The sequence below is a fragment of the Pogona vitticeps genome, chromosome 4 (genome assembly GCF_051106095.1).
Source record: "Pogona vitticeps strain Pit_001003342236 chromosome 4, PviZW2.1, whole genome shotgun sequence".
Taxonomy (NCBI): Eukaryota; Metazoa; Chordata; class Lepidosauria; order Squamata; family Agamidae; genus Pogona; species Pogona vitticeps.
In genome coordinates, this window is record NC_135786.1 from 198,732,078 (window position 1) to 198,748,995 (window position 16,918).

At 44.3% G+C, this 16,918-nt stretch overlaps 1 protein-coding gene across 2 annotated transcripts in view; it reads left to right on the forward strand.

The window, feature by feature from the left end:
* Nucleotides 1-7,681: 7,681 nt before the first annotated feature.
* The window catches only part of NKAIN3 (sodium/potassium transporting ATPase interacting 3), a 270,587-nt gene continuing 261,350 nt past the window's right edge, over nucleotides 7,682-16,918 (forward strand). For both annotated transcript variants that reach the window (XM_020811679.3, XM_020811669.3), the window contains exon 1: nucleotides 7,682-7,902. In XM_020811679.3, the coding sequence (XP_020667338.1) occupies nucleotides 7,849-7,902 (54 nt within the window). In that variant the 5' untranslated portion in view covers nucleotides 7,682-7,848. The remainder of the gene's footprint in view (nucleotides 7,903-16,918) is intronic.

Consider the following 16,918-nt stretch of genomic DNA (forward strand, 5'->3'; position numbering starts at 1 on the left):
TGTCTTTTGCTGACCGTAACATTTGTTGTATTTTTGTGGTGGGCTTGAATACTGTTTGCAGGTTGTGTTTTTCCAAAAGTTTCCCCATGCGGTCTGTGACCCCTTTGATGTATGGCAAGAATACTTTGTTTGTGGGTGGCTGTTTTTCTTCTTCAGTTCGGTGTTCTTTTCTTGGTTTGATGGCTCTTGTGATTTCATTTTTGGAGTAGTCATTTGCCTGTAGGGCCCAATTCAGATGGTTGAGTTCAGTGTTGAGAAACTGAGCTTCACAGTTCTGATTTGCACAGTCTACCAGTGCTTTGATTATGCCTCTTTTTTGCCGTGGGTGGTGGTTGGAGTTTTTGTGTAGGTACCAGTCTGTGTGGGTGGGTTTTCTGTAGACCTTGTGTCCCAGTTGGAGGTCAGTTTTGCATAGGACCATGACATCTAGGAACGGGAGTTGGCCCTCTCTTTCTTTTTCCATGGTGAATTGTATATTTGGGTGGATGCTGTTGAGATGGTGGAGAAATTCTTCCAATTTTTCTTCACCGTGACTCCAGATTGTAAAGGTGTCATCCATATATCGGAACCAGACTGTGGGTGCGAGGGGTGCCGAAGCCAGGGCAAGTTTTTCAAAATGCTCTATGTAGAAATTTGCTATAACCGGGCTGAGAGGGCTGCCCATGGCCACACCATCTGTCTGTTCATAGAATTCATAATCCCACTGGAAATAGCTGGTTGTAAGGCAGTGTTGGAAGAGGGCCTTGATGTCTTCTGGAAATATCTGCTGGATGAGTATCAGGGTGTCCTTTACCGGTACCTTAGTGAACAGGGATGCTACATCAAAACTGACCAGTCTATCCCCAGGGTTGAGTTTTAGGGTGCTAATCTTGCTTATGAAATGTCCTGAGTCTTTGATGTAGGATGAGGTTTGTCCAATGTGGGTCTGTAGGAGGGTTGCTAGGTGTTTGGCTAATTCATATGTTTGGCTAATTCATATGTTGGGGGGATGGAACACCATCCCAATTGAGATTCGTCTGGCGCCGATGCTCATGACATTTCAGTGCCAGGTCAAAACCTTCCTGTTCCAGAAAGCTTTTAATTGAAATAATATCAAACGTGGGTCCTGATGGCAATTTTTAGAGTATATATTTTAATTGTATTTCAATTGTTTTATCTTTTTTACTGTATTGTAAGTTTTGTACGGTGTCCAGAGACCTTTGGGTAGTGTGGGCAGCATATAAGATAGATAGATAGATAGATAGATAGATAGATAGATAGATAGATAGATAGATAGATAGATAGATAGATAGATAGATAGATAGATAGATAGATAGATAGATAGATAGATAGATAGATAGATAGATAGATAGATAGATAGATAGATAGATAGATAGATAGATACACAGACAGACAGACAATTGATTGATTGATTAATTAATTAATTTTCCTGTCAAACTCCTCCAGAAAAAAAGTTCCCTTTAAATTTTATGGAAAATTTTCTTTATTTTTAGTGTGCAAACTCTTACAACAAAGATGGGGAGAACCCTAGAGAAATAATTTCTTGATAAATGTTGACAGTAAAATTTATATATATATAAATCTTATATATATATATCTTGATCTAGGGGCTTTTGACTGTCCGACATCTTCTCATGGTTGAGCTTCCTTGTAAAGTTGTTTCTCTTATAAACTACAGAAGAAGGTCCAGAAAGGACAAGTAAATATTTTCACCAAGAGCTACATTTGTTTTATTCCTGCTTAGTTACAGAAAATGAACACCAACAATATATTTATTTCAATGTGACACATAATTATGCACTTTCTATTTGTCCTGTCTACCTTAAATTACTTTATACAAATTGTATTTCAAAGGGAGTAAAAGTGAAATTATGTTACATATATATATCATTATACCCTAACTTCCACTCTTAATGATAATTTGTAGATATTTTGGAAAACATTTACTTTGGGAAAGCAGGAAGCTACATGCCCAGCTGTTTGTCATATTGCATATTTTATACTAATTATAATAACAGAAAAGTAATCAAAAGATGAACAAACAGGCAGCTTAAATTTGAAATTTTTAAAATGAAGGAAAGCCACAAAGTCTTCAGTACCTGGCTGCTTTATGCAGCAGCCAATGAATGCTCAGGCTTTAGAGTCGAGGGATTTGCACATGATTTCCTCATAAAAAGAATGAAAACCTGTACTTTTCCTGAAGAGCAATTATGACAGAGCATAAACTTGGCCTCTTGGGCTGAAAAGTTTATTTGCTTATCCTGTCAGGATGACATCTGTAGCTGGTAAAAGGCTATTTAGTGTGGACTTAGATGCTGAACAGGACCCACCTCAAAAGCCCAAGTATTCAGCAACTATACTGAATGGTGTGGTTATATGGGCTGGCTGGGCAAGGGGAGGTCATCCATTGTTCAACCTAACCCAAACCTTGCCCAGTTCAGGACAGGCCTCAAATATGCACTTTTGGTATCACCTGGCAGGAAAAAGTTCCAAATAGAGTAATCCTAGAACGAGCTGGAATTTTTAGCACGTATACATTACTGAAACAGCAATGTCTACATTGGCTTGGGCATGTCGTGAGAATCGCTGATGGTTGGATTCCAAAAGATCTCCTGTATGGAGAATAAGTACAGGGAAATCGTCCCAGAGGGAGACCACAGCTGTGATACAAAGATATCTGCAAGCAGGATCTGAAGGCCTTAGGAATGGACCTCAACAAATGGGAAACCTTGACATCTGAGCATTCAGCCTGGATGCAGGCAGTGCAGCATGGCCTCTTCCAATTTGAAGAGATACTTGTTCAGCAAGCTGAGGCAAAGAGGCAGTCCTTAAACCATCAAAATCAGGGAGCTGGACAGAGGACAAATTTTATTTGTCTCCAATGTGGAAGGGATTGTCACTCTCGAATTGGCCTTCTCAGCCACACTAGACGCTGTTCCAAGACCTCTGTTCAGAGCACGTTACCATAGTCTCTCGAGACTGAAGGATGCCTACAGGTTTGTGTTGAATTATATATATAAAAGGCAGAAGGTATCTTTCCTCCCTTGTAATGTCTGAGAAATGGTTATCTGAGTGTGTCTGATATTCATCACGGTACCAGAGATGTTTGCCATGGAGAACACCATCTCCTCCAATTACTGCCTGTGTCCAGAGATTACATAGTCTATGGCTGGGCCATCAGAAGCTATGTGGAGATTTGTAAATTAAAGAACTTTAATTTTCTAAACCAAATACAGTACAAATATTATTTCCAATTCTTCTCTTCGTTTGCTTTGTTATATGTGGGGAGCCTGAGTATCTCACTCTGATATCTCTGCTGTGTTACAAGAAGAATGGCTGTATTATGCTCCTCTTTGGTCTACCATGGAAGTTGACCAAAGACTGAAAGAAGAGAATAAAAGACATGGTGGCCATATTAGGATATTTTTATTTAACAAGTGCTGAAAACAGAGAAGGTCATTATACTGCTGATCCCGTTTCTCAGAGCTATTGAATCCACTACAGAATTGAAAAGGGTTATTTTAGCTATAAAACACATTTCTAGTCCTTCTGCACCTTTCATTCACAAACATCAGATCTTCCTGATTTGCACTTTACAGCTCTCAAAAGGCTTTTGGTCTGGGCTATTGCTGCTATCCATTTTCATACTGTCCAACTGTGCATTTGATTTAGGACTTTCCACAACTGATATGATTGATATCTTTTTACAAAATAGCATTCCTGCATGACGGAAACAGAGCTAATACATTTCTGAAAAGCCAAATACATGTTAGCCAGTATGTCTGTGTGACGGAGTGTGGTGTATGTGTTGGAGTTGGACTGGACAGACTCTTCAACCATGAAACTCACTAGATGCTCTAAAGAATGCTATTTTTAACTTTCTAGGAGGTAGATGCTACAGCTGACCTCCTAGCACACCTGTTGGTCCAAAATTCCAGTTATTCCCCAGGTAATCTACTAGATATTACCAGAATTGTGGCTTCTATTGGCTCTTTATCAGATAAACCAATTAATTCCCAGTTGTACACTGTTTTATAGTGTAAAAATTAGTTTGTTGTACTTCTACACTCTACAAGGCATTGTGGAAAGATGCTAACATTTTCAATGGCTATTTTGAAGGAGGCACAGCCATTGTTTCACTGCCAGTAAAAAGGTGGCCAGTAGGGACCACATCCTTTCAGGGGTTTTGGTTTTTTTTTGATTGCCCAGTGACCTGTTGTAGCAATCACTCCTGGTATGAATATTCAGCAGTGTATTTGCATGTACCAATGTCAGCTGTTGGGAGGTGGAGCCAGAGAAACTAGAATGGAGGGGTGAGTCAGAGTCTAGGGAGTTCAGTCAGAAAGACAGAGAAGAGAGAAAGAGTTTTGGGGTTTGAGGCAGAGAGAGTGTTTGTCAGAGTGTGACCTGTATTAATTTAGAAGAGGTTAAAGTAAAATACTGAAGCTTTCTGTAACTTTAAGAATGTGCTTAAGAATTAGTCCTAAAAGCAAAAAAGTGTGCTGCTTATATACCGCCCCATAGTACTTCAAGCACTCTCTGGGCGGTTTACAAGTTAATTATGCAGGCTACACATTGCCCCCCCCCCCGCGAGCTGGGTACTCATTTTACCGTCCTCAGAAGACAACTTGTATTCAATAAACCTGTTTCTGCTTAAAAGTTCAGTACTGATTGGACCTCAGTCTTTCATAGGAAATATAGGTTGATAAGGAGATCAACTTGTGGCAGCGTGTTAAAGGGCTTGCTGGGATACCTTCGTGAGCTCTGGGTTTGGTGAAACAAGCAGGGGTTGTGGGGTAAATGTCACACCTATTAATTCTAGATTACAAGGTGTTATAACTTAGCTAAAACTGTATGCATGTTAGACTTGTATATTTCTTCAACCTTCCCTACCTTTCTCTTTCAAATCCAAGTGTGTGTCTACACTACAGTTTTAGCAATTTTATACCACTTTAACTATCAAGGCTCCATCCTAATCAATCCAGGGATATGCAGCTTGGCAAAATACTTAGAAATCTGTGTTAAAAGTTTATAAAGCACTTCCCTGAACCACAGCACTCAAACTATTTAGCAGAGAAATCCAAGTACTATAACAATCTCCGGGCATCAGGATACTGTTGGATAGACTACGGACAAAGTGGTATCATAGTCTTCTAACTCTGTAGTGTAAGTACCTTGTGATATGAGATCCACTTTGCTTGGGGGCAATCAAAAGTTATCTACTGTATAATGCAATCCTCTCTCCTAAGGTACTCAAAGGACCTATTCCTGTCCCTCGTAATTGATTTTAGGATGTAGCCTAAGAGTGCAAATTGTATCATAAGTAAATTTGATACAATTTCCAAGCAAGGACTGCAGCTTAATACAATATTGCATAGCTCTTTCTTCTGCCTCCACCCTATGGTTGTTACAACCTTGTCTAGGTTATTGGAGGTCCCCCCCCCCCATTTTTTTTCTGCTTAGCGGAAATTATCAAAATAATAGTTCCAAGTTTGTTCATTACTTTCTGCCATTTTCATTTGCCCTAATGAGGTTATTTTTAGGACCAATGAACTAGATGAGTCTAATGCATCCTACACAGGGCTGCTTTTTTCAAACAGTTCAGAAACAAAAACAATAGGTTCAGGATGCAAATGGCAGAGTGAGAAAGTCTGCACATGTACAACTACTTTACTTCAGTGCCACTGCTTTGAAAAATTTCTGGCACTGACCTTTAAAACACTACGTAGGATGAGTTCATATTGTCTCAGGAGTTGCTTAGATTGACAAGAACTTAAATAGGAGACACTTCCATTAACTGAGATCCAGTTCCTCAGAACCAGAGACAGAGTCTTCTTGAAGTACCCCCCCCCCAAAATTTTGAGATTCATTCCCCAGGCAGATGTGGTAATCCCCCTTTTGAGTTGTTCTTAGATTAATTTGGAAAACGTTTCCAATTTTAACAACCAATTGCAGGTTTTAAAGTTTATCCCATTTTAAACTGCTGCAGTTTTATTATGTTGACTGCTTTTATTAAATATTTATGTTTATAAAACGGCATTGCAAACTGCTTTGGGCAGGTTTCTTTTGCTTTGCTTTTAAGAACAAGGTGTAAATGCTTGAGTAAATCCATTATCTTCCAGCAATTCTTGAGTAGCATCAGGTAAGTCATAGCTTCTCAACTGAAGAGAAGAGCTATTGCTACCTTCAATTGCCTCTGAAAAAAGCAAAAAGCAAAGCGTGCTGCTTATACAGTACCGTCCCATAGCGCTTCAAGCATTCTCTGGGCGGTTTACAAGTTAATTATTCAGGCTACACATTGCCCCCCCCCCCCCGTGAGCTGGGTACTCATTTTACCGACCTCGGAAGGATGGAAGGCTGAGTCAACCTTGAGCCAGCTACCTGGGATTGAACCCCAGGTCGTGAGCACAGTTTTGGCTGCAGTACAGAAGAGTGCGGGGCCTGTGTGACAGAAAAAGATTTGTATCACTGGGGAGGAATACACACTGAAGATTTCAGCGCCTCCGATATGCTAATTGATGATAACTTTAATAAACTTTGTTTCTGTGTTGTTGCCCGTTCGCCAGCCTTTCTAGACGGTAACGGTGGCTCAGTAAGCGCAGCCTCAGAACAACGGGCTGCTTTTCACTCCCGTTCGTCCACTGGCGCGCTTTCAAGATTCACGGGCGCTTTTTATCTTCACCCCAGGCGTGTGGGCTCTTCTTCATCACAACGTATGCTGTAATAAATTCGTTCATCCCCCTGTAGAAAGGGTTACACACGGAAAGGGGGCACGACTGCTGCCTTCCAGCCAGGTGAAAAGGTAGGGCTCCCCCCCCCTTCCCCAGAGGCTCGGCTCGACACTCACGGGGTCCTTGCCCTCCCACACGAGCAAAGGGCAGCGCCTCGGAGCTCCCGCCCCGCGCCCTAACTTTTCCCGCCAAACCCACGGGGCTTTCCTCCTCCTCCTTCGCTACTCCGCCGAACTTTCTTTCCAGCGCGGAGTCTCGGCGAGCAGGGGCGCCACCGTAGACCCTTTCCACAGCGACAAGCCTTCAACGACGCCGCCGCTCGCGCCCCGACCCCGGTGGGCCGCGCGCCGCCTGCTCCTGCGGAGCGAAGCCTCCCTCGCCAGCGCCTCTCGCTTCCCTCCAGCGGACACACCGAGCGGGCCCGGAAAGTGGGAAAGCCCCGCCCTCGAGCGGACGGGCTTGTGGCCCCCTCGGGGCTTCGGAACAATAGCCCCCGCGTGTTGGAGGTGGCGGCCGCCGCCGCCGCCCTCGCCGCCCCTCTCCAGCAGCCCACCGGGGCGCCCTCCCGTCTCTTCGAGGCACCTGCCGGCCATTAACGGCGCCGCCTGCTCCTTCCCGGTTCCGGCAGAACCCCTCACGTTTGCCCCTCCCTGAACCATTGACAATTCCGAATTCCACCTCTACGCCCCCCCCCGCCGCCATTCATAAGTCCCATTCATAGGCTCGTCTTCCACCACACAGAGGCACGCGCGCCGCCCTCCTTTCTCCCTCCCTTTCTCCCTCCCGGCCACACGCCCACCACCAGCTCTCTTCCCCCCCCGCTTGCGCCTGCCACCCCACCCAAGCAAAGGGGTGCAAGTAGGTGCCGACTGCTTCGCTCGGCAGCCAGCCTGCCTTCCGGATCTCCTTCCCCGGGACTGAGGCGAGAGGACAGTAGCCCCCCCTTCCCCACGCCGCCTCCGCTCCTCTCCTTCTAGCTTCTAACAAAGGCCGGCGCACGAGGCGAGGGCGGCAGCGAGGGGTGTCCGCCGTCCGGATGCGGTGAGAGCGGCTGGTGAAAGCGAGGAGGGCAAGGGAGAGGGGAGACGGCGCTCTCGCCATCGCTTGAGCTTCCAGCATGGGCTGCTGCACCGGCCGCTGCGCCCTGATCTTCCTTTGCACCCTGCAGCTGGTGAGTAGCTGCCCTTTTGCGCCTAGGAGGCAGCCGGCTTGGCATCGCGCCCCCCTCCGCGCTGGCAGGCTGCGATTCTTTGGGGCAAAGAAAGGAAAGGACCGCTTCCACGTTTGCCTTCTACTCACCCCGCTTCTTCGTCTCCACCCCTCCCCCTGGGCAGTTCTGTATTGATCGCAGCCCCCCCTCCCGAATCCTACTCTCTCAGCTGGCAGCTGTCTCGGACCGACTGATCCGGGCACGCAAGCAGTTATCACCTCCTCTCTAGTAGCCGCCCCACCATGGACTCTAGCGGCAGGGCTACGGGCTAGTAGGAAGGCTATATTGATGGTTTTTCTTCCCTCTCCCCTCGCCTTTTAGGGATGACCAACTTTGGTGCGGCGAAGGGTTGTCCCAAGTGTGAAGCGCCTGGCAATCCCCTTTTCTTCTTCTCTGTCTAGTGCACTGGTACAGAGTGTAGACTAGAATCCAGGGATTGACTTTGCTGATTTGCTGTGGACCTTTACTCCAGAAGAGAAATTTCAGCTGCTAAGGAATAGAGATGCTCTCTTGTCCAAGAGGGACCAGTAGTGGCTGAGCCTCCAGGACGGTTGTGCCTGGACTGATTATCCCATGCATGGCACAGTTGCCCAAAGACAGAGAGAAAAATGTCCGTTTAAGTGGCTGGCATTGCTAAACTGATGTCCAGCTCGATGCTGCCTTCCTCAATCCTGCCTGGGTCTAAAGATGGGTTTTCAAGCTTACCTATAGGAAACAGTGGTTTCAGAAGAGGCACCACAAGCTTGAGAGCAAACCGATCCTTTTCAGATACTGAGCAATGTTTAGGTCCTTGCTTTAGTTATAAACATATATGCGTCTGGTGCAAAGTGTGTTCTGGTTTTTGTTCTTTGTGTTTTTCTCCTTGTTTGGAAAATGAAAATCTCTTTCCATTGTAAGGGCTGGCCTCTGGGTAACAGCACCAAGTCCTGTTCTCTCCCCCCCCCCCCCAATTGGTGTCCTGTGTTTTGTTTCTGTGGCTTATAAGGTTTCTATGCCAGTTTACTTTGATTCTGATTCTCATTCTGTGTTCATTTCAAGGCAGTTGAAAGTCTCTGTGTGGTGGAAGCACAGGTTTCCTCCCTCCCTCCTGCAGTGTGCTTAAATAAGATATTTAGATATTACACATTCTATGGAAGGCTCACTCCATTGTCTCAGCTTGACAGCTGCGTATTAAAAGCACTTCATGATCAATACGAGGTCAAGGTGTCCAAGCAACACTTGAGGATCTGATGAGTATAATGCATACCTCTCTTTCTCTCTTTTTAAATGGCTTGTGAGGCTCACAGAAGGTGAAATCTTAACTCTGCCCACAGTTTATGTATATTTTTTCAAACTGCTTTGAAAAAATATACATAAACTGCATATTTGTTTGGAGAAAGGCAGTTCTACTGCATATTTGTTGGGGTTTTGCAGTTTGATTTTGAATCTTGTTACCAAGAATCCCTGGTTTGTTTTAGCTAAATGGAGAAAACAGGTAGAACTGAAGCGAAATGAGGACACCTTTCTGGGTATTCCTTTCATGAGAGAAAGTGGGGAGGGGAGATGTTTGCTCTGAATAAATCATTCTCCATGCTAGTGCAAGGCTCAGGGCCTGGTATATGGTATAAATTCCATTCTCTAGTCAGCTCTCTCTATAAAAATGTGTTTCTATATTTCTTGTGTGTGCATGCATTTATTTTATTTTCACTTGTTTTTGTGCAACAGTTCTACTGAAAATAACTGTTAGTAGATATGAGTTCCAGCAGTATTTTAGTAAAAGAGCATCACTTCCTCAGTATTTTACTGCCTTGAATCATTTCAGAACACTGTTGCCATTTTACTGCTCGTTGCTTGTGTGCATAATATGGTTTGCTTGTTGGATACTAGCAAAAGAAAAGACAGTTCAAACATTTGCTTTTGGATATATTCAAGATTAAACTTTTTTTAAAAAAGGGGGAAATGTTTCAGGAACCCTCTGTGAATGTGTGTGGTTTTGATCTCATAATGCTGTTATAAAATAATCACTGGGGAGCAAACAATGAGTGTGGAACCTCTGGCCCATTGTTGTATTAGTTGGTTTGTTGGTTACTTCCATGTAGTTGCAGTTTTGCATCTCAGCAAGGACCCAAGGGTGGAGTAGGACACCTTGCTTTGAAATAACTGTGAGGTGACCTTTAAAATAAAAGGACAGTGATAGGCAATGAGTTTACTAGCCTTTACTGTGTAATCCCATGGATGTTTACTTGGAAATAAGTCACATTTCATTCAGTTGAGCTTAAGTTGCAGTTACAGTTACATGGCTTAATGCCAAGTAAACATCCACAGGATACCACACTATCAGTTACTTTCCCCATAGAGTATTTTATTTTCTGTACAATGGTGACAATGACAGCAACGAAAATGTATTAATTTTTGCCAGCGAACAACAATTAGTTTGTCATTTAAGGAATTCACAGTTGAACACAACATTCATTCTACAATATGTGCAAAGAATAATAAAATAATGGTAATTACATTTTTTAAAAATATATATCTTTTCTGACATTTAGGAGCATTTTATAATTCCATCGGCAGATCACTCTTATGGGAATGAAGGTGGGAGAGTTCACAGAGGAATGGCTGCTTTCTTAGCCTCATGTGGCTTATACTTCCCAGGACACAAAGTTGGGGATGAAGCATTTTCCCTTTCCCCTATTTTTGAAACAGTCTTGTCAGGAGAAGAACTAGCTATGTCAGTTCTCAGAATGTTGCATTTTCCTTCTTGTGGTACCATGCATAGAACTCTCCTTTTGGAGCAGCAGAAGCAATGGGAAAGGCTCTGTGAATGGACCTCTTTCTCCATCAGTTCTACTCCTTAACACAGGCTCTATCTTGGCTACAGGGTTAGGACCTTTCAAAAGTTTGTTGTTGGTTGTAAAGGCCTTTGTCTCCTCTCTAACATTCTTTGAAGCTATCTTGTTTCTTCTTTTATGGAAATGGTCTGATGGATTCAATAATACATGACTCAGAGTTCAAAATATTGTTTAAATAAGGCATTTCTGTCTGGATGACTTGCTGGTCTTATAGAGATGGTGCTTGAGGCTCATGAACCATGTGGGACAACCTTTACAGAAGTCTTACATGTCCGTAAGTCAGTCACCCAATTGGAGTGAGTGTGGTCTGATGGTGACTGACCTTGCGTTGCTCCCCTTCTCATGGTCAGATCACCACTTAATAAAATGTAATCTCTGAGTGGCTCTCCCCCCTCCCAGGGAGCCTGGACCTATTTCTACGGTCTGCCCTTGAAGGCTACTGGATCTCATAGGATTCCAAGATTCCATGAGAGGGATTTCGGCTGATCTGGCTGGTGCTCCTGTCAAGGCTCTGGTGGATGGCTGGTATACCACCGGCACCAGGACTGTAGACACAATTGCTTCTAAACGCCCTCTCCAACGCAGAGCTCGGCCTGCACCCTGGTTTAATCAGGACCTATGAGTGATGAAGCAATTTAGGAGAAGGCTAGAGTGCAAATGGAGAAAGAACACGAAGGTCGCAACTAACCTTTCCCATGCTAAGGTAAAGGCTGCTAGCTGAGTAGATCTCGCTAAGCGAAGTACATCTTGGATAAGCAAAGCTTCAACCCAGCAGGCGAAGCTTTTCCGTATAGTGTGCAAACTATCTGGAATTGGTCAAAGTGATGGGCCTCCCTCTAGTATTTCACCAGACCAATTTGCAGCATTTTAAAAATATAAAGTGGAGGCCATCTGCCGGAAGCTCTCTCCTTTGTTGGATACAGTGGATCAAGCAGAGATGTCCAGTCCAGCACTCTGCCTTGCCCAGCGATTATTGGTCTCTTTCAACCTGTTCCACCAGATATTGTGGACAAAGCGCTTGATTGCTGTCGGGCCACCACCTCATCCCTTGACCCTTGCCCGGCCTGGCTGATCAAAGCAGCCAGGCCTATAACAATTGAATGGACCACAACAATAATTAATGGGTCCTTCCTGGAGGGCAGGGTACCCCTTGCCCTCAAGGAGACACTCATTAGGCCGATAAGTAAGAAACCTAGTTTGGCGGCGGACGAAATTGGGAATTATAGGCCCGTCGCAAATGTTTCTTTCATGAGCAAAGTGGTGGAGAGTGTGGTGGTAAATCAGCTTCAGGCTCATTTGGATGAAACAAATGCCCTGGGTCCATTCCAGTTGGGTTTCAGGCCGCACCATGGTACAGAAACGGCATTGGTTGCCCTGTATAATGACCTATTGAGGGAGGCTGACAGAGGTAAAACATCTCTGCTGGTCCTCCTCGATATCTCAGCTGCCTCTGATACCATCGACCACAGTATCCTCCTGAGGAGGCTCTCCGAGTTGGGAATTGCTGGCCTGGCTCCAATCCTTCTTGGACGACCGTCCTCAGAGAGTACAGCTTGGGGGAGAGGGTCTCGGCCCCGTGGAGCCTCAATTGTGGAGTTCCGCAGGGCTTGATTATCTCCCCAATGCTGTTTAATATCTACATGAGGCAGCTCATGTAGGGGTCATCAGGGGGAGTGGAGTATCGTGCCATCAGCACGCTGATGACACTCAGCTCTTCATCTTCTTTTCACCAACTGCAGAGAATGCCCTTCTATCCCTTCAGACTACCTTTGAGATTGATGCGGAAGATCCAAATGGGGCAGAATGCGGCAGCCAGACCGAGTGGGGTGAGAAAATACCATCATATCACTCCCACTCTGGCCGCTTTGCATTGGCTGCCTGTTCGGTTCCACATTGATTTCAAAGTATTAATGCTTACATAGAAAGCCGCCTAGAGTGGTCGCAATGACCAGATAGGCGGGGTATAAATGGAATAAATAAATACCTAAAATAAATAAATGGTTTGGGGCCTCGATATTTGGCAGAACGCCTGCTCCCACCAAAATCTACCCATATCTACTCGATCTAGCCAGGAGGTGAAGTTGAGGAGCCTAACACCGAGGGAGGCCTAGAAGGAAAAAGCAAGAAACTGGGCCTTCTCGGCAGTGGCTCCTCGCCTTTGGAATAAACTCCCTCCTGAGATTTGTATGGCCCCTTTGCTGGGCATTTTCAAAAACCAATTGAACAACTTGGCTATTTAAGCAGGCCTTCCCTCCAGCCACTATTTGATTTATGTTCTTTCTTTTTTTCCTTTCCATCTTGAACAATTGATTATTGATGTTACATATTGATGCTATATTTAATTGTTTTATTTTAAGTGTTGTTAGCTGCCCAGAGTGGCCAATTGATCAGATGGGTGGGATATAAATACAACAAACAAACAAACAAACAAACAAATGAGCTATCTCAAAGTGTTGCAGCCTGCTCCTCAAGTGCATAAAGCTCAATTGTTCTTGAAGGTTTGCTGTGTCACTAATGTGCTGAGCAGACAGAATGGGTAAGCATCACATGAACACATCATTGACAGGAGTTGGCAATGTGATGCCTTCCAGATGTTTTGGATTAGGACAGTCATAATCTTCAGCTGGCATGGCTAATGGTGAAGATTTCTGGAAGTCATAGTCCAAAACATCTGAAAAGCACTAGCTTGCTTACTCCTGGCACAGCACCTCGCTTCTAACTCATTCTTCTTGTTCACTCTTATTGAACTCTTCTTCAGGTATCACACTTAGTGGCAAAGGTTAAACTTCACTACTGCAGTGAAAGCTCTGCTAATGACCTGAGTTTGATTCTGATGGGTTCAGGTAGTCAGCCCTTGGGAGACTCACCCTTCCATCCTTCCAAGGTCAGTGAATTGAGTACGTAGCTCACAGAGGCAGGGGGCAATGTGTAGCCTCTATAATTAAATTGCACACTCCTCAGAGAGTGCTTTAAGCACCATGGGGCAGTATATAAGCAGCACATTTCACTTGGCTTTAAATATGTCATTGGCTAGTATCCTATTGGTGTTCACATAAGGCCTACATAAGTTGTAATAGATACAACTATGTATCTATTACAATTATGGTGGGATCTTGATTGTTAGAGAATTTCTTGGTTGTGCATCTGACACACAGCCAATTGTATGAGTGAGCTGCACTTTGATACCTCATCAATTCGTCACCAGTTACACAAACCTTACATGACCACTGATGGGATTCTGGGCGTGTGTGTTTAGTCGTTTAGTCGTGTCCGACTCTTCGTGACCCCATGGACCAGAGCACGCCAGGCCCTCCTGTCTTCCACTGCCTCCCGGAGTTGTGTCAGGTTCATGTTGGTTGCTTCGCAGACACTGTCCAGCCATCTCATCCTCGGTCGTCCCCTTCTCCTCTTGCCATCACACCTTCCTAACATCAAGTTTTTTTCCAAGGACTCTTTTCTTCTCATGAGATGGCCAAAGTACTGGAGCCTCAGCTTCAGGATCTGTCCCTCAAGTGAGCATTCAGGGTTGATTTCCTTTAGAACTGATAGGTTTGTTCTCCTTGCAGTCCAGGGGACTCTCAAGAGCCTCCTCCAGCACCACAACTCAAAGGCATCAATTCTTTGGCGGTCTGCTTTCTTTATGGTCCAGCTCTCACTTCCATACATCATGACAGGAAAAACCATAGCTTTGACTATTCGGACTTTTGTTGGCAAGGTGATGTCTCTGCTTTTCAAGATGCTGTTAAGATTTGTCATCGCTTTCCTCCCAAGAAGAAGGCGCCTTTTAATTTCAGGGCTGCTGTCTCCATCTGCAGTGATCATGGAGCCCAGGAAGATAAAATTTGACACTGCCTCCATATCTTCCCCTTCTATTTCCCAGGAGGTGATGGGACCAGTGGCCATGATCTTAGTTTTTTTGATGTTGAGTTTCAGACCGTTTTTTGCACTCTCCTCTTTCACTCTCATTACAAGGTTCTTTAATTCCTCCTCACTTTCTGCCATCAGAGTGGTATCATCTGCATATCGGAGGTTGTTGATATTTCTTCCGGCAATCTTAATTCCGGCTTGGGTTTCTTCCAGTCCAGCCTTCCGCATGATGTATTCTGCATATAAGTTAAATAAGCTGGGGGACAATATACAGCCTTGCCGTACTCCTTTCCCAATTTTGAACCACTCAGTTGTTCCATGACCAGTTCTAACTGTTGCTTCCTGTCCCACATATAGGTTTCTCAGGAGACAGATAAAGTGGTCAGGCACTCCCATTTCTTTAAGGACTTGCCATAGTTTGCTGTGGTCCACACAGTCAAAGGCTTTCGCATAGTCAATGAAGCAGAAGTAGATATTTTTCTGGAACTCTCTGGCTTTCTCCATAATCCAGCGCATGTTAGCAATTTGGTCTCGAGTTCCTCTGCCTCTTCGGAATCCAGCTTGTACTTCTGGGAGTTCTCGGTCCACATACTGCTGAAGCCTACCTTGTAGGATTTTGAGCATAACCTTGCTAGCGTGTGAAATGAGTGCAATTGTACGGTAGTTGGAGCATTCTTTGGCACTGCCTTTCTTTGGGATTGGGATGTAGAGTGATCTTTTCCAATCCTCTGGCCACTGTTGAGTTTTCCAAACTTGCTGGCATATTGAATGTAGCACCTTAACAGCATCATCTTTCAAGATTTTAAATAGTTCAACTGGAATGCCATCACCTCCACTGGCCTTGTTGTTAGCCAGGCTTTCTAAGGCCCACTTGACTTCGCTCTCCAGGATGTCTGGCTCAAGGTCAGCAACTACATTGTCTGGGTTGTCCGGGATATCCAAATCTTTCTGATATAATTCCTCTGTGTATTCTTGCCACCTCTTCTTGACGTCTTCTGCTTCTGTTAGGTCCCTCCCATTTTTGTCTTTTATCATGTTCATCTTTGCGCAAAATGTTCCTCTAATATGTCCAATTTTCCTGAACAGATCTCTGGTCTTTCCTTTTCTGTTATCTTCCTCTATTTCTTTGCATTGTTCATTTAAGAAGGCCCTCTTGTCTCTCCTTGCTATTCTTTGGAAGTCTGCATTCAAGTTTCTGTAACTTTCCCTATCTCCCTTGCATTTTGCTTCCCTTCTCCTCTCTGCTATTTCTAAGGCCTCGTTGGACAGCCACTTTGTTTTCTTGCATTTCCTTTTCTTTGGAATGGTTTTCGTTGCTGCCTCCTGGACAATGTTACGAGCCTCTATCCAAAGTTCTTCAGGCACTCTGTCCACCAAATCTAGTTCCTTAAATCTGTTCTTTACTTCCACTGTGTATTCATAAGGGATTTGGTTTAGATTATACCTGAGTGGCCCAGTGGTTTTTCCTAATCTCTTCAGTCTAAGCTTGAATTTTGCTATGAGTAGCTGATGATCAGAACCGCAGTCAGCTCCAGGTCTTGTTTTTGCTGACTGTATAGAGCTTCTCCATCTTTGGCTGCAGAGAATATAATCAATCTGATTTCGATATTGCCCATCTGGTGATTTCCATGTATAGAGTCGCCTCTTGTGTTGTTGGAAAAGAGTGTTTGTGATGACCAGCTTATTCTCTTGACAAAACTCTATTAGCCTTTGTCCTGCTTCGTTCTGAACTCCAAGGCCAAACTTCCCTGTTGTTCCTTTTATCTCTTGGCTCCCTACTTTAGCATTCCAGTCCCCTAGAATGAGAAGAACATCTTTCTTTGGTGTCAGTTCTAGAAGGTGTTGTAAATCTTCATAGAATTGTTCAGTTTCAGTCTCCTCAGCAATGCTGGTTGGTGCATAAACTTGGATTATTGTGATGTTGAATGGTCTGCCTTGGATTCGTATTGACATCATTCTATCATTTTTGAGATTGTATCCCATTACAGCTTTTCCCACTCTTTTGTTGACTATGAGGGCTACTCCATTCCTTCTACGGGATTCTTGCCCACAATAGTAGATATGATAATCATCTGAGCTGAATTCGCCCATTCCTGTCCATTTTAGTTCACTGATGCCCAGGATGTCGATGTTTATTCTTGCCATCTCCTGTTTGACCACCTCCAGCTTCCCAACGTTCATAGATCTTACATTCCAGGTTCCTATGCAGTATTTTTCTTTGCAGCATTGGATTTTCCTTTCACTTCCAGGCACGTCCACAGCTGAGCGTCCTTTCGGCT